This window comes from Nycticebus coucang, chromosome 7, assembly GCF_027406575.1.
Source record: "Nycticebus coucang isolate mNycCou1 chromosome 7, mNycCou1.pri, whole genome shotgun sequence".
NCBI lineage: Eukaryota > Metazoa > Chordata > Mammalia > Primates > Lorisidae > Nycticebus > Nycticebus coucang.
The window spans coordinates 24,968,722-24,987,256 of NC_069786.1; the positions used below are offsets into that span (position 1 = coordinate 24,968,722).

Consider the following 18,535-nt stretch of genomic DNA (forward strand, 5'->3'; position numbering starts at 1 on the left):
CGCTCAGCGGGGAAGCTAGAGTTTTATTCAGTTTTGTGCCCGGCCGTAATGTTGCCCGGGGAGGGCTGCTGCACCGCACCGCAGGGAAGTGCCTCCAAGGCGTGACTCCCCCTCAGCCCGGTGCCCTCTCCTCACTCGCGTGTCTGCGGCTCGGGCACTGTGCGCTCCCCTCTAGAAATCACCCAAGGATCCGAACTCCTGGGGAACAGGCCCCCAGACCCTGAGTGAGAGTGGGGGGGAAGCTAGAGTTTCATTCAGTTTTATGCCTGGCCGTATTGATGCACGGGGAGGGCTGCTGCACCGCACCACAGGGAAGTGCCTCCGAGGCATGACTCCCCCTCAGCCCGGTGCCCTCTCGTCACTCGCGTGCCTCAGAGTCAATGCTGACCAGTCGCAACTCGGGGACTGTCCACTCCCCTTGAGAAATCACTCAAGAATCTGAACTCCTGGGGGACAGGCCTCCAGACCTCAGTGGGCAGGAGGGGAGTGTTGGGGATTAAGGGTTGTCGGCAAAGGATTTTTAAAGTTTTATTCAGTTTTATGCCCGGCAGGAGAACGCCACGGTACCCCAGTAGGGGAGGTAGGTCCAGTTTTTAGAAGGTCTCTCCCGTGGAGTGTAGTGGGAGGGCCTTTAATTTCTGCCCGTTTGTTTAATTGTGGGGCTCTTGAGCCAGTCTCATGGGGGAGGGGGACTCCTGTCCGCTTGGTGGTGGATTTTGTACCTTTTGTTTGCGTCCTTGTGATCACAGCTTGCCTCAGCGGTGTTGATATGTGTTCTTCAACCTTCTCTCTTGGTGTGGCTCAAGTCCACCAGGATACTTACTAAATTCCTGTCCCTTAACTCTCCTTCTGGACGGGAGCCTCTGTTGAAAGCTGGCTTCAGTCCGCCATCTTGTCTCCCTCCCCATACTGCATTTTCAAACACAGCTCATGTAATTTTTATTCCTGAAACTTCAGTAAGTTAGTTACTCAGAAGCACAACTAGGACAACTGCGAAACCTACTATAGGAGACGAACCAAGATTTGAGGTTTTGTTTAAAATTATAGTCATGATATACTAGGTTTAGTCATACTTTATGTAGAGTAAGGACCAAAACACTTAATTGGCTGTAACTAAGCAAACGGAGTCCCTTTGATTAATCAGGCCAGCCAGCTTTCAGTTTCTGACATCAAAATTTATACTCTCCATGAGAAAAACAAGGCCATGGCTACATAACATTAAACCAACACACAATTAACAACATTTTGTTCTAATTATCTCTGGGTACAATTAATGTTGGCCCTATGGTTCATTTTTCTTCTTTGATGGCTCTTAAAATATTCATGGAAATTAGTTTTGAGGCATTGGCCTTCTCTAAGATCTGCTGTTTTCTGGCAAGCTTCTCCACAAATCTGAGCCAGGCAAAGTAACATATTTATGCAGATTAATGCTTGACATATTGGCTTTTTCTATCATCTGAAGTATTTCTAATAAGCTCCTTTCACCTAAATCCAGCAATGCGATGCAGTCACAGACCCCCTAACACCTTGGCATACCTCACATGGAGGATTTTCTTTTGTTCCCTCAGTGGTTGGTCATAATTAATAAAAGGTTATGTCTTGATTGAACAAGTTTCCAGGAGTTGCAAGGCCAAAAGGGCTACTGTAAAACAGCAATGTAGATTCTAACAAAACCCAAGGTAAGAGGAATCTTCAGCTGCGTATTACTGAGAAACCCAAATTGCAGACAAGTTCAGCTCCCTCACATCAATAGTGAGGAACAGGCAAAAAGAAAATGAACACTGATCAAAGGCTCTTGGTGATGGTACAACTTCAATTTATGGAATGCACGTATTTTTCTACACTCCAAAGAAGTTTCTTCTGAAGTCGGTGGGGCATGAGCTTTAAAGTTGTAAATATTCTCTCCGCAGCTCAGTACTGTTTGTAGTTCCACCTGGTGTGTGTGTTTGGACATGTTATTTTATGCTGTAAAGATGAGCTGAAGTGCCAAGAGGAACTGTGGAAATTCTAGGGTCTGTTAGGTAAAAATACCTCTAAACGGATTAAAGTGTTGATGAGACAATTCCATGAGTTTTAACAGTAAACATCATTGTCTTTTAATGAGTTGGACAGATGACTGCTCCATGTACTTGTACATACATGCAAGCCAAGACTTTGGTTTTATCTCTGGCAATAGGGACCCCAGAACTTGGGTAGGTCTCTATACTAATGGCTCCTTGAAGTGGTTTTAGCCTTTGCTGCTTTTGCCTTGGCAATCCCCTCTGCCCACCTTACTGTTTTTGCCTAGAGAACTGCACAAAGTTTGGAAAACTCAGTTCATGGTTCAAATGCCACTTTCTTTTATTAGTTTCTTAAAATTAATTTCCCACTTCTAGCAAGACATGTCCTTGCCTTCTCTAAAAAGAATCAGTTAGATTCTTGGTGCTTCACTGATCCTTGTATATACCTGAAACTATTTTAAAATAGCTTTAATTTTAATGTGCATTATTATTATTATTTTAATTAGTATGTTTTTATCTTCTTTCCAACAATGGGAGTGTCTCAAGGGCAAAGAAAATGCTCTTCCTATGGATGACTGCAATCCCAGCATTCTGAAGGAGCCCAGACCTAGAAATGCCAAAGAAGGGAGAAGTGGAGGGCTGGGGAAGAGGGACAGAGAGAGACAGACAGACAGAGTGGAGAAAAAGAGAGGCAACACAGGACAGAAGGAAAGATAAAGACGACATCTGAGCAGCAACACACCTTTCTGGTGGCATTAAAGTAATTCTGACATTTAAATAACCAAAACACAAAATTATGTCAAATTATGGAATCTATGGAACTGTCAGCTGAAATGCTCCATCCGCCAGTGGAGGTAGGCGTATAACTAAGCCAAGCCAAATGAGCTCCTCTCCCTGGAGGCTATCCCTTGTTTCTCTTCAGTTTTGACTCTCTCCACGTCTGAACCACTTCAGAGGAAAACTTCTTAAAAGACTCATCTATACATCCTTTTCTCCTTGCACCCTCCCCTCAGAAACTGCTATCAAGATCATAGCTGAGCTATACCTCGCCAGAGCCCACGATGTCTTCCCTGCTTCATTGTACTTACTCGCTTAGAGGCTGCCCTTGGAATTCTTTCGTTTTAGGCTTCTATGACATCTCATTTTCCATTTTCCTCTTAGCTCACCAACTACCTCGCCAGGCTCATTTGCTGGCTCTTCTACCTCTGCAGGACCTCTGAGGGGGAGCTCAGAGCTCGGTCTTCTGCCCTCTTCTGATCCACATTTACACTTCTGACCTGACCTTAATTAGCCCCACTATGTAGAGGTCATCTATATGCTGACGACTGTCAAATCCATTTCTCTATCCCTGACCTCAACCTTGCATATCCAATTGCCTGCTGAACATCATCACTTGAATGTTTAATAAGTGTCCCAAGTTAACACAGACAAACTGATAATTCTACATTAATTTCCTTAAGTCACCTCTCCTCCAAGACTTGCCTCTTTCAGGAATTTGGTACAACTTCATACCCAATTGCTAAGGTCAAAGAACTAGAAGTCATCTTTGATTTCACACTTACCCTTATGTTCCACATCTGGTCTGTCAGTAATTCTGATAGGTTTTGCTTCTACAACATATGCGTACTTGACCATTTTATACCAGTAAAGCACAGTGGAGTGGTGCAATTGAGGCTCAGATTTTGACTCTCTCATTTACTGTCTACCTGACCTTGGCAAGACATCCAGCTCTTACCTGGTCTCCTCACCTGTGTCCTAATATTAGCCCCCAAAGCAGCAGGAATTGTCTTTTTAAAAAGTCATATCACATTACATTTCAGGTTAAAAATCACTAATGGTTTCCCTTTAAATTTATAATTATAGTAGAACCTCCATAAGTTGACCACACAAGGGACTGTAACAAACTGGTCAACATAAGGAACTTCTGTGGAGTGCATGTGGTGCTTGACCAATCTATGAAAATTAGGGAAACTTAGAGAAGTGGTCAACTATGGAGGCTCTACTGTGCTTTCAAAGTCATTTGTCAGCAGTGGCCTATACAGCTTTCCAGGGTCTGGCCCCTGCCTCACGTTCTGTACTAATCTTCCATTTATGTCATAGGACACAATTCTTACTTGTGTTCCTTTAACTTGCCAAGCTTTCTACCATCTCTAACAAGGCTTTCACACTTTCAATTACTTGGAATGTTCTTCACAGGTCTTCATGCAGCTGTCTCCTTTTATTATTTACACTGCACCCAATGGCCTGCTACCAGAGGCCTTCTTAGGTAAGTATCTCTCCTATCCCCAGCTCACACTCTCTCTACTATCACATCACCTAATTTTTCTTGGTCAGAGGAATTTCTTGTCTCTTTGTTTACTTATTATTTTATTTAAGAATATGCTTCCTGCCTCTGCTAACTAGGGTAGGGAGTCAGTGAAAAGGTGATCTAATCCCTGTGCTTAGAACGGCCTTTGGGCCATCGAAGGTAATCTACCCGGTAACTACAAGTTTTACATATAATTGTGATGCACAGCCAGGTTTGACTATTTTAAACTACCTAATTTTAAACAGAATTACTGATTAGCAAAATGCTTACGCTTAGCACTTTAATTGTCACACTTTCATGGAAAGGTATAATTTAGTAGAAAAAGCAGATATTCACCTTAACTCATTTAAGTGCCATTTTTTTTGCATGAAATAAATCATTTCTACAGAAGGCCAATTCTTCTGACCTTGAGGGTATAACTGAGGCATCAGTGAGTATTTGGAGTCTCAGAACTCGCAGGTGGTTGGGACTGTTCTCTCCCAGCTGGAGTCTGAGAATCAGGAATGCCAGGGGAGCTGGGGGTGAGAAAAGGGATGTCTGGCTTGATTTTTAGTCAGATGTGAAGTTGGCCCATGAGTGGAGAGAAAGGGCTGCTAAAGGGAGGGGGGCCTGGAGACAGACAGATCAAATATTTCAAGGAACGTGCCAGGTGAAAGCCTGGGGCCTCACGCAAATGCCCAGGAGTAGAGAACACGGAAGCCTCAAGATGAAGCCAGCGGATCCTACAGGGCAGGTCTGGGCAGAGCCCTCGAATCACTGGCATGAGGTGGGGTGGGAGAGAGGAATGATTCTTTTATAGAAGGGACCTATGACATGGCAGTGCTGTTGTGAACAGTCAATTTTTTTGTAAGCCAAGTAAGCAGTCTCTGAAATAGCAGGCTTCAAAACCCAAACTTATAAGAAACATAAAAAACACCATGCCTAGGCAAGAAAAAGTAACAGAAAATAAGCTAGTGGCTTCCAGACTGTTCACTGGGCTTTATGACACAAACTTAAAATACACCAGTGATTTCTCCACCAGACAGCAGAATCCAAACACAAATTAGAATTTAGGCTCAGAGGAAGAAGTATAGTCATGGGTGGGGAGAGTTAATGCGCTTCTCTTTTCCATAAACAGCTGAAAAGTGGCCGAAACCAAGGTGCTCAGTAGAGAAAACAACTGCCAAGAAAAGAAAGAAAATTGTGTGTGTGTGTGTAATTATTGTTTTCACTGTTGGCTCTGGAATTGTTTTTGCAAAGGAAAGGCCTCCTATAGCAGATTTCTTTGATGAGCTTGGGCATGGTCTGGAATGAGTCTATGAAGTGTCCATGCAGAGAGCCTACAGAGCTCTGCAGAATAAATGAAGGCAGAACTTGGCTGTGCTCTGGGCAGTAAACAGAAAGGGTTGGCCCAAGGTCAATGGCAGGGGACAGAGGATTAAGGAGAAAGGCTATAAGAAATGCCATATATCCAAAGGAGTGAGGATACAGAGCAATCAAAAGACCAAGTGGAAGGCCCTTAGCCTTCAGAATTCTTCCATGCCTGCTCCCCATACCATTCGTGGAGTTGGATTTTGAGGAAATCAATGAAGGGGGGATTCAGTTTCAGAAGAGGTTGGTGCTGAGAGGGATTCAAAGTTGAATGTGAGCAGGAACTCATTCCCAGAAATAGCCACAGAGACAATAATCCTGGGGAGATGAGAGGGGCACTAAGCTTTCCTCAGATGGGGCGGGGCATGCTGGGACACATGAACTGCAGAATGGTGAGCGTCATACATCTGGAAAGGAGAGCTTTATTTCTCATGAAGGACTGCAGTCTGCAGGGTGGCCATTCTGCCAGGCTACAAGCACAGCCTCCAGCAGAAGCCCAGAACATGTACTTCTGGGGTAACGGGGAGACAAGAATTTCCACTGAGCAGGGTGGCTGAATATATACACTTAAAAAGCTATGGGAGAAGTCATGAACATTTATGAAAGGAGAAACATGAACAACTGAATCTCATGTCCCTTACAGTGATCCCAGGGTCGGGGTTTTTGGTTTTCTGACACCAAAAGGTAAAGCACAGGACATGAAAACCCTCTTTCTAAAGCCCCGGGAATGGCAAATCCTCCCCTTTTCTACCCTTATAAGGTAATTTCCAGGGGTTGCCATGGTATTTGTAAACTGTCATGGCACTGAGGGGTGTGATTATTACTCTGTTAATGAGGGTAGGTCACTTGAGGATACTGTGACCTTACTTGTATACATGCTCTAAAGAGCACACAAAAGTATGAGAACTCTCTGGGAGATGGGTGGCTCCTGACCCTGTGGTTCTGCCAGCTGACCCCCTGTTGCCTTGTGCTTGCTGTCACTTGCTTACTTTCTTGCTGTCAGTCATATGCCGGTAGAGTAGCTGAGTGTCTTCATTCATGGTCTCAAATCAATCATTACATCCAGATAAATAGGAAAAAATGATTTAACAAAAAGCAGAAGCTTTAATACAGATGGATAGAAGATGTACCACTGTAAAAACAATTACTTATTTAATCCTCATTTCTTCCCTGTAAGGTTAGCTACTATTATTACCCTAATTTTTTCAGCTGAGGAAAGAAGAAACTTTGAAGCAAAGTATCTCAAGGATGGAAGAAAAAGTATCCAGTGTACTCAGCCCTACTATGAAACTAATTTATGGCTTTCATATGAAAGCTATAACCCAATTATAGCCTAAGAATATGGGGAAGGGGAAAGAAAGGGAGGGGAGGAGGAAGGATGGGCGGAGGGAGGGTGATTGGTGGGATCACACCTACAGTGCATCTTACAAGGGTACATGTGAAACTTACTAAATGTAGAATGTAAATGTTTTAACATAGTAACTAAGAAAATGCCAGAAAGGCTATGTTAACTATGTGATGAAAATATTTCAAATGGTATATAAAACCAGAGCATGGTACCCCATAATTGCATTAATGTACACAGCTGTGATTTAATATAAATAAATAAATAAATAAAATGAAGATTCTGAAACTAGAAAGCAGTGGAACAGGGATTCAAACTGAACTGTGAAAAGGTGGCTCCAAAGTTCATCATCTTAATTAGTTTGTTTTACTATTATAGAGGAAACTGTATACAAAGGACACGCTCACTGTAGACACTGTGGCAGATCAGAGGGAACGGCAGAGAACAAGCACAGAAAACAAGACCTCCCCAGGGCTCACTTCCGCACATGATTAAAGTTTCCAGGATTCTACAGACTCTATGGCAGAACTACATTTTTAGATGTTATGTGAAGACCCCTTCTTTGCTGACGTTTTCAGCACATGAAACCTCAATTAAAAACTAATAACTGGCCTGATCTTTGATGACTGATCCTGACACTTGAAATGATGTCAAATGCCACTAAGTAAAAGACTAGTGGTTTTCAAACTGTGAGAACTGTAATGTTCCAAAAATTTCACTAAAGGACTTATTAGCGTAGCCGCAGCTCCACTTTCATATGCTTTACACGTTCAACTCCTATACAAGGTTATTGTTAAAGAAATAGTTCTACTGCTTAAAATTTGTATGTATATATTACAATCATCTGTTGTTTTGTTTTGTTTTGTTTTTCCAGTTTTTTTGGCCAGGGCTGGGTTTGAACCCGCCACCTCCAGCATATGGGGCCAGCGCCCTACTCCTTTGAGCTGCAGGCGCCGTCCCCAATCATCTTTATATTCTATTAAATATTAATATTTTGCTTACTCATTCATTAATTTTATTAGCATTAGTAACACAAGGTGAAATATCACACAGCTCCTTCCCTCAAAGAACCTGCAATTTCAGGAACTGATCCAATTTGAGGGCTGACTTTTAATTTAAAGTCATTATTGTCCTATGTATAATTTTTAAGGCATTATAATCAGTCACTAGGTCAAGACCCTCTCAGTGCTACAAATTTTAACTTGTTACCCATCACTGACAGATGAATCTCAGCAGGTGACACCAGATCATATTAGTCTGGGAGAAGAGAAGGAAGAAGATTTATACTCACTCAAAATACAATAAAAGAAGGATAACTGATTTTTCTTTAACTACGTACTTATGGCGTTTCTTACCTCTAAAGCTTTGAGTCTCTCTAACAGCAATTTGGTCTTTTCTTTGCCTTCATCTGCACTGCTGCTTTCACTTCTTGAATCTTCATCTACCACCATGTGAAGATCTTCCAGAGCTTCCTTATGTTTTCTCTCTTCTTCTGACAGTTTTTCCTGGAGGAAAAAAGAATTACTGTTTTCTATAATCTCCACTGAAAAATAAACAGGAGTATAGGCTGAAATGCTTGGATGCCTCCGACCACTTGTGCATTCTTCTGAGGTGGAGATAGAGATTTTGCTAAACAAATTCTGAGTGGTGCTTACGTTAGGAAACACAACAGGTATTTTCACTGAACCCTAGCAGGACAAATCCATTGGATCACCTTCTTTGAATGCAGATGTCTCTGGTCCAGCTGGAGAAGTGACCAAGCCAGCAAAGACACAGGTGGAGTCATGCAGTTAATCCAATTTTATATGCACAATGTAATGAATTCAGCTATGCTTTACCCTGAGGAAAAACATAATAATTTTGATACTTTTATTTATAAAAGGCATAAGTCCTCAAAAGAGGATCATTAAAGCTACTAGACCTGTGTCCATTTAATTAAGGGAATATAAAGTATCACAAAACACTGAAAATAACAGTGATTCCAGAATTCTAATCTGAAACCTATTAGCTCTCTCAGGTCAAGGATGACAGCTCTCATGGACCCCTTAGGCCCTTTGTATCACTCCAGGATTTGTACCATAGCTTTGAAGCAGAGATTAAACAGTATCTTGTCTTGCTCCCTGCTGGAAGCTCCTCATTCAACCTTGTCTCTGATAGCTTTTTGGAAGTTGAAAAGTGTTAAGTTAAGCCTCATGCTTGGTTCTTGTTTTCTATGGAAAAAGAAACACCAAGAAAATATCATATGAAAAAAATCAATATCATATGAAAAAAATCCTATCCATTTTGTACATTTATCAAGACTCTTATTCTGCACAACCAGGTGACATCATTCCATCACTTTAATTCTAAACACAACACTATAGAAATCTTTGCTTTAATATAGCTGGTTGTCAACCATCTGGGCTAAAATGGATTATCAATAGTGAGAAATTTGTTTATATTTAGTCCCAAGCTAAGATCAATTTGCAAATACAAAAGCACAGAAGATCTAATTCTTAGCCTCAAGTCACTCATACAATCTACTTAGAAAAGAACAGCATAAGAAGAAAAAAAAAAAAACAATGGGGTTTTCAGACTGTTCACCAAGGTGCTTTGAAAGTTTCAAAAATATTTGCTTTAAATTATTTTTTTGAAAATAAATTAAATGTCTTTATATATGTGTGTGTATATATATACACATACGTATTAAGTGTATATGTACATGTGCATAAAACACTGGTGACCACAAAATCAGTAAATTGATCCACGTTGATCTACCTTGTACAGACTGCAGAATAGAATTTCTCCTGCCATCTCTGTATATATAAAAGCACGCCGGACCAGTAGTTATTCTTTATGAAATCAGGCCACAGCGTGTCTACCTATGTGCAGTATGCAGGTGTGTTCATTTCCATAGCAGGTGTGAGTTCAGCTCAGATAAATGCCCAACAAATTTAAGGTGCACATTTGTAGGCCAGGAAACAAATCTGGGTCATAGTAGCATTTTTTTATAGCTTTGGTTTTTGATACTTGGTTTAGTTAAGGTTTGGCTGTTTGTCATACTTTCACTCCATGATAAGAAACATGAAGTTTACAGAGATTGTTATCAACTAAGTTTTAAAACAAAGAGCTCCTTCTATATCTCTATTATGATTTGGGATCATTATAAATAAACATTAAACTGAAATTATACAGTAAGATGTTTTAGGAACTTCTATCATTTTCATTTTACTTCTCTGTGTGAATTATGATTTTTCGTATCTCAGTATGTTCCATTTGTGTTTTATACACACATCTATAGTCATATTCTACGTGTCCTCGGGCTATTTATTTGTCCTATTAACAGCATAGAGTATACTTATATAAACATAGAGTGTATAGCCTATTTCAACCTAGGCTATATAGTATAGCCTATTGCTCTTAGACTATAAACCTGTACAGCATACTATGCAGGGCAAGACTCTGTGTGTATGTGTGTATATACAAAGGTCTGATAATTATGTTTGCAAATTCATCCTAGAAAAAGTGTTACACACCTCACTGCTGAATATTACCATGGTCATTTTCAAAGTACTCCCCTTGGGAAGCTAGGCACTGATGCCAATGCCTAGTCTACCCTTCAAAGCAATTTTGGAACTCCTTTACTAGAATGGCCAGAACTACCATCACATTACCCTTAATGTCCTCAATGTCATCAAAACATTTTCCTTTCAGTATTTCCTTTATCTTCAGGTAAAGGAAAGCCACTAGAGACCAGATCAGGTTAGTAAGGAAGGTGTTCCAATACAGTTATTTGTTTAATGGCTGCAAATCCCCTCACAGGTGGTGTCATGTAAACTGGTGCACTGTTGTGATGTAAAAGCCATGAGTTGTTGGCCAGAGCAAGATTTTCAGTTAAGATTTTCCTAACTATTTCTCTATAGATGTTTATTTGGTCTGGTATGCTTCTCCCAGTGATCTGATGATACTGACACACAACACAATTCAATGAATTTTTGCAATGTTTTCATCAGTCTGCTTATTACTAGCTGCCTTGAGAGCTCTTCATCAGTAATGCTTTATTTCCCCTCATAAAAACTTTTAGTCCATTTGTATAATGCCATATTCTTCATGGCATTATTACCATAAACCTGGAGTAACATTCCCTGATTTCACTTCTACTCTTGCCAAGTTTAACAAAAAATTTATGAATGTTTATTCATTGCTCTAATCCCAGCTTGGACATTCTGGTGATGGTGCACTAAAACACAAACAACAATGAACACTACTCAGTAAGACACAGCCACACATTGACATGAACACAGCTGTTCCATATACCAAGGTTATGAAACCTTACTGAGTTGTTTGTACAGTGCTGCCAAAGTAGGCACATGGGGGCAAGTTCATGAACTTAATTGGAAAATCTCATACATGTATATATATTGAGGCACCCAGTAATAATTAGAGCTCTACAGCTAATAAAAGAAACAAAGAAAATCCACTGGTATGATAAACATAAATAGCAAGGTAAAACACTTTGGAATCTGATAGAGTCCAGATCTATCATTTATTTAGCAGCTAATCTTGGCGAACTTCTCAATTTCGATAAGTCTTGGTTTATTTATCTCCTAAACTCCTAAATGAGGCTAAGGACAACTTATATGTACATATAATTACATACTATGTAGTAAGTTCTTATAATTCACAGTAGCTATGTTCTATAAAGATTTCATGAACACTGACTGAATTAGCAAACATGAAATTATTGCTCTTGGGGGAAATACAGGGTTAGGGTCCGATGGGCACAATATTTTCTTTTCTTTTCTTTTTTTTTTTTATTGTTGGGGATTCACTGAGGGTACAATAAGCCAGTTACACTGATTGCAATTGTTAGGTAAAGTCCCTCTTGCAATCATGTCTTGCCCCCATAAAGTGTGACACACACCAAGGCCCCACCCCCCTCCCTCCTTCCCTCTTGCTGCTTCCCCCTCCATAACCTTAATTGTCATTAATTGTCCTCATATCAAGATTGAGTACATAGGATTCATGCTTCTCCATTCTTGTGATGTTTTACTAAGAATAATGTCTTCCACTTCCATCCAGGTTAATACGAAGGATGTAAAGTCTCCATTTTTTTTAATGGCTGAATAGTATTCCATGGTATACATATACCACAGCTTGTTAATCCATTCCTGGGTTGATGGGCATTTAGGCTGTTTCCACATTTTGGCGATTGTAAATTGAGCTGCAATAAACAGTCTAGTACAAGTGTCCTTATGATAAAAGGATTTCTTTCTTTCTTTCTGGGTAGATGCCCAGTAATGGGATTGCAGGATCAAATGGGAGGTCTAGCTTGAGTGCTTTGAGGTTTCTCCATACTTCCTTCCAGAAAGGTTGTACTAGTTTGCAGTCCCACCAGCAGTGTAAAAGTGTTCCCTTCTCTCCACATCCACGCCAGCATCTGCAGTTTTGAGATTTTGTGATGTGGGCCATTCTCACTGGGGTTAGATGATATCTCAGGGTTGTTTTGATTTGCATTTCTCTAATATATAGAGATGATGAACATTTTTTCATGTGTTTGTTAGCCATTCGTCTGTCATCTTTAGAGAAAGTTCTATTCATGTCTCTTGCCCACTGATATATGGGATTGTTGGCATTTTTCATGTGGATTAATTTGAGTTCTCTATAGATCCTAGTTATCAAGCTCTTGTCTGATTGAAAATATGCAAATATCCTTTCCCATTGTGTAGGTTGTCTCTTTGCTTTGGTTATTGTCTCCTTAGCTGTACAGAAGCTTTTCAGTTTAATGAAGTCCCATTTGTTTATTTTTGTTGTTGTTGCAATTGCCATGGCAGTCTTCTTCATGAAGTCTTCCCCCAGGCCAATATCTTCCAGTGTTTTTCCTATGCTTTCTTTGAGGATTTTTATTGTTTCATGCCTTAAATTTAAGTCCTTTATCCATCTTGAATCAATTTTTGTGAGTGGGGAAAGGTGTGGGTCCAGTTTCAGTCTTTTACATGTAGACATCCAGTTCTCCCAACACCATTTATTGAATAGGGAGTCTTTCCCCCAAGGTAAGTTCTTGTTTGGTTGATCAAAGATTAGGTGGTTGTAAGATTTTAGTTTCATTTCTTGGTTTTCAATTCGATTCCAAAAGTCCATGTCTCTGTTTCTGTGCCAGTACCATGCTGTCTTGACCACTATGGCTTTGTAGTACAGACTGAAATCTGGTATGCTGATGCCCCCAGCTTTATTTTTATTACTAAGAACTGCCTTAGCTATACAGGGTTTTTTCCAGTTCCATACAAAACGCAGAATCATTTTTTCCAAATCTTGAAAATACGATGTAGGTACTTTCATAGGAATGGCATTGAATAGGTAGATTGCTTTGGGAAGTATAGACATTTTAACAATGTTGATTTTTCCCATCCATGAGCATGGTATGTTCTTCCATTTGTTAATATCCTCTGCTATTTCCTTTCTGAGGATTTCATAGTTTTCTTTATAGAGGTCCTTCACCTCCTTCGTTAGGTATATTCCTAGGTATTTCATTTTCTTTGAGACTATGGTGAAGGGAGTTGTGTCCTTAATTAGCTTCTCATCTTGACTGTTATTGGTGTATACAAAGGCTACTGACTTGTGGACATTGATTTTATATCCTGAAACATTACTGTATTTTTTGATGACTTCTAGGAGTCTTGTGGTTGAGTCTTTGGGGTTCTCTAAGTATAAGATCATGTCGTCAGCAAAGAGGGAGAGTTTGACCTCCTCTGCTCCCATTTGGATTCCCTTTATTTCCTTGTCTTGCCGAATTGTACTGGCTAGAACTTCCAGCACTACGTTGAATAGTAAAGGTGACAGAGGACAACCTTGTCTGGTTCCAGTTCTAAGAGGAAAAGCTTTCAGTTTTACTCCATTCAGTAAAATATTGGCTGTGGGTTTGTCATAGATAGCTTCAATCAGTTTTAGAAATGTGCCACCTATGCCTATACTCTTCACTGTTCTAATTAGAAAAAGATGCTGGATTTTATCAAATGCTTTTTCTGCATCTATTGAGAGGATCATGTGATCTTTATTTTTGCCTCTGTTAATATGGTAGATAATGTTTATACACTCGCGTATGTTAAACCAGACTTGCATCCCTGGGATGAAGCCTACTTGATCATGATGAATGGCTCTTTTGATGATAAGCTGTAATCTATTGGCTAGGATTTTGTTGAGAATTTTTGCATCTACGTTCATGAGTGAGATTGGTCTGAAATTCTCCTTTTAGTTTGGGTCTTTTCCTGGTTTTGGTATCAGGGTGATGTTTGCTTCATAGAATGTGTTGGGAAAGATTCTTTCTTCCTCAATTTTTTGGAATAATTTCTGCACTCCAGGAATAAGCTCTTCCTTGAAGGTTTGATAGAATTCTGGAGTGAAGCCATCTGGACCAGGGCATTTTTTGGTTGGAAGCTTTTTTATCGTTTCTTTGATCTCAGTGCTTGAAATTGGTCTGTTCAGGAGCTCTATTTCTTCCTGGCTGGGTCTAGGGAGAGGGTGTGATTCCAAATATTGATCCATTTCCTTCACATTGTCAAATTTCTGGGCATAGAGTTTCTGGTAGTATTCAGAGATGATCTCTTGTATCTCTGTGGGATCAGTTGTTATTTCCTTTATCATTTCTGATTGAGGTTACTAGAGATTTTACTTTTCTATTTCTAGTTAGTCTGGCCAATGGTTTATCTATTTTATTTATTTTTTAAAAAAACCAACTCCTTGTTTCATTAATTTTCTGAATGATTCTTTTGTTTTCAATTTCACTGATCTCTGATTTGATTTTGGATATTTCTTTTCTTCTACTGAGTTTAGGCTTAGATTGTTCTTCTTTTTCCAATTCCATAAGATCGCTTGTGAAATTGTTGATGTGCTCTCTTTCTGTTTTTCGAATGTAGGCATCTAAAGCGATGAATTTTCCTCTCAAAACTGCTTTTGCAGTATCCCACAGGTTTAGGTAGCTTGTGTCTTCATTGTTGTTATGCTCAAGGAAGTTAATGATTTCCTGTTTTATTTCTTCCTTCACCCATCTGTTATTCAACAGAAGATTGTTTAATTTCCATGCCTTTGGGTGGGGTTGAGCATTTTTGTTAGAGTTGAGTTCCACCTTTAGTGCCTTATGGTCTGAGAAGATACAAGGTAAAATTTCAATTCTTTTGATTCTGTTGATATTTGTTTTCTGTCCCAGGATATGATCAATTTTGGAGAATGTTCCATGGGGTGATGAGAAGAATGTGTATTCTTTATCTTTGGGGTGAAGTGTTCTATATGCGTCTATCAAGCACAGTTGTTCTAGGGTCTCATTTAAATCTCTTATATCTTTGTTTAATCTCTGTTTAGAGGATCTGTCCAGCTCTGTAAGAGGAGTGTTAAAGTCCCCTGTTATGATGGTATTATCAGATATCACATTGCTCAGACTGAGTAAGGTCTGCTTCAAGAATCTGGGAGCATTTAAATTGGGTGCATAAATATTTAGAATTGAAATGTCTTCTTGTTGTAGTTTTCCCTTGACCAATATAAAGTGACCATCTTTGTCTTTTTTGACTTTAGTTGCTTTAAATCCACATGTATCGGAAAATAAGATTGCAACTCCTCTTTTCTTCTGAATTCCATTTGCCTGGAAAATTGTCTTCCAACCCTTGACTCGGAGCTTTAATTCGTCTTTTGAAGCCAGATGTGTTTCTTGCAGACAGCAAATGGATGGCTTGTGTTTTTTAATCCAGTCAGCCAATCTATGTCTCTTCAGTGGGGAATTCAAGCCATTAACATTTATTGAGATAATTGATAATTGTGGTAGTATTCTATTCTTCTTATTTGGTGAGAGTCCATTGCTTAGTTTTATCTTTTGCATCAGTGTGGAGGTTAGGTTCTGTCCTTTGATTTCTGAGTTCTTACTTTGCTGCTGATCCATTGTGGTGGTCAGTGTGCAGAACAGGTTGTAGTATTTCCTGTAGAGCTGGTCTTGTTGTGGCGAATTTCCTCAATGTTTGTATATCCGTAAATGATTTGATTTCTCCGTCAATTTTGAAGCTTAGCTTAGCAGGGTACAGAATTCTGGGCTGGAAATTTTTCTGTTTAAGTAGATTAAAGGTAGATGACCATTGTCTTCTTGCTTGGAAAGTTTCATTAGAGAAGTCTGCGGTCACTCTGATGGATTTGCCCCTGTAGGTCAACTGGCGCTTACTCCTGGCAGCTTGCAGAATCTTTTCTTTTGTCTTGACTTTGGACAGATTCATCACAATGTGTCTTGGAGAAGCTCGGTTAGAGTTGAGGCGACCTGGGGTCCGATATCCCTCTGAAAGCAGTGTGTCAGAATCTTTGGTGATGTTTGCGAAATTTTCTTTTATAATATTCTCTAGTATGGCTTCCATTCCTCTGGGGCATTCTTCTTCCCCTTCTGGAATTCCTATAACTAGTATGTTGGAACGCTTCATAAAATCCCATAATTCTGACAGTGAACGTTCTGCTTTCTCTCTCTTCTTTTCTGCCTCTTTTACTGTCTGAGTTATCTCAAGAACTTTGTCTTCTACCTCTGAAATTCTTTCTTCTGCATGGTCTAACCTGTTGCTGATACTTTCCATTGCATCTTTAAGTTCCCTGATTGACTGTTTCAGTTCCTTCAGGTCTGCTATATCCTTTTTATATTCTTCATATCGTTCATCTCTTATTTGATTCTGTTTTTGGATTTCCGTTTGGTTTTTTTCCACTTTATTAGCAATTTCCTTCATTGTTTCCATCATTTCTTTCATTGTTTTCAACATGTGTATTCTACATTCCTTTTCTGTCATTCCTAACATTTCTTTACAGGTGGAATCATCTGCAGTAGCTACCTCATGGTCCCTTGGTGGGGTTGTTCTAGACTGGTTCTTCATGTTGCCTGGAGTTTTCTGCTGATTCTTCCTCATGAGTGATTTCTTTTATCTGTTTCCTTGCCCTAATTTTCCTTTCACTTCCTCTTGCTCTTTAAGTTCTTGTGCCTGTGGAAGTTGCGGGCGGGTTTAGACGGATTGAACACATGCGACCACTTGCCGGTTTTCCACTGTTTTAGTCCTCCTCTTAGGGTCCAGAAGTCTCTCGCTGACTCCCTGTATCCTCATAGGAGTGATGATAGGCAGATCCCACCAGCCAGAGATGCCTGGAGTCCTATCTCCCCAGACTCACAGTGCCCAGATGTAAGGAAGCTGTTACTCGGCCGCCATCTTGCTCCGCCTCCGGGTCCTCAAACTTTTTAAACAGGGGGCCAATTCACTGTCCCTCAGATGGTTGGAGGGCTGGACTGTGAACTGTTTTGATGTCCTTGGACTTGGCACTGAGTTGGGGAAGGCCTGAGCAGGAGTGCGGAGAACTCTGGCCATTGTCTAGGGCCCCAGTCTGAGCCGCGCTGGGCACAATATGTTCATCAACCAATCAATATATAATCTGTTTTATGTGTGTTTTTTATTTAATATACAATGTTGATTCATTAAAATTTAACAAATAGCCAACACAATGTAAGCCATACCTGAACGAAGCTTATGTAACACATGTATTTTTCCCAGAAGGTGCATCACAAACTTTTAACGCATAGGAACACTATGCAGCAGTCCAACACCAGGCTTGGGGCCATTTTAAACAGTGAAATCACTTCCAAAAAGTGTAAAATACAAAAAACATTGCACTAAATAGACCATGAAAAGGAGACTTGCGTACTGCCTGACAGCTAAAACAAAAAGGCAGAGTGTTGCTTTGCTCGTTCTCAGCAGGGAACATGAGCCTCAGGTAGTGAAGTTTTCAATTCTCTGTGCATGTCCATGAATGACCATCAAAGTACCACAGTACTGATTTTGGCGTTGTAGATAAATTTTTTTTAAGTGGGCAATGTGCAAATATAGAATCCAAAATAATAAAGATCCACTACCATAAACACATATACTTAAAGTGCCTAGCAATGGTGTCTAAATATGATGTCTAAATATCATGATGCGAAACAACTAAATACAACTGGAGATAATACTGATTATATATGAGTATTCAGATTTCATAAAATGCAAGTGTCATTTTACATAATTTGAAGAAGCGGCAATCAATGAGGGCTATGACTTCCTGAAATGTGACTTGTATGTAGGGATACAACTCAAACAGTTAGAGTGAAAGTTTAGTCAAAGAGAAAATTGAAAAATGTTCCTAGTCAGGAATAAGTTTTGTCCAAACTGGTTTATAAGGAAAACAGTTTGACTGTAATAGAAAAAAAAAAAAAAACTTTTAAAAGGCTAGCTAGCTGAGTAATAGAATTGGAGAGAAAAGGAATGAAAGGATTCTTGAAAATGAGCCATTTGTTGCTTATCCAACAAACGTTTATTGAGCACCAACTTGGCCATTTGCTGCCTAGGTGCTAGAGATATGGTAAAGAAGACAAGGGTCCTACAGTGCATGGGATTATATTCTAATGTTGGGAAACTGACAAACTCCAAATCCCATCTGTAAGTAACATGCATAAATGGAGCTAATAGTAAATGCAATGAAGTAAATGAAACAATAGAACGTGATGGACAGAGGCAC

At 39.8% G+C, this 18,535-nt stretch overlaps 1 protein-coding gene across 2 annotated transcripts in view; it reads right to left on the reverse strand.

Annotated features, from left to right (window-relative positions):
- The window catches only part of NCKAP5 (NCK associated protein 5), a 969,262-nt gene that overhangs the window by 296,120 nt on the left and 654,607 nt on the right, over positions 1–18,535 (reverse strand). For both annotated transcript variants that reach the window (XM_053597956.1, XM_053597955.1), the window contains one exon: positions 8,359–8,508. In XM_053597956.1, the coding sequence (XP_053453931.1) occupies positions 8,359–8,508 (150 nt within the window). The remainder of the gene's footprint in view (positions 1–8,358; positions 8,509–18,535) is intronic.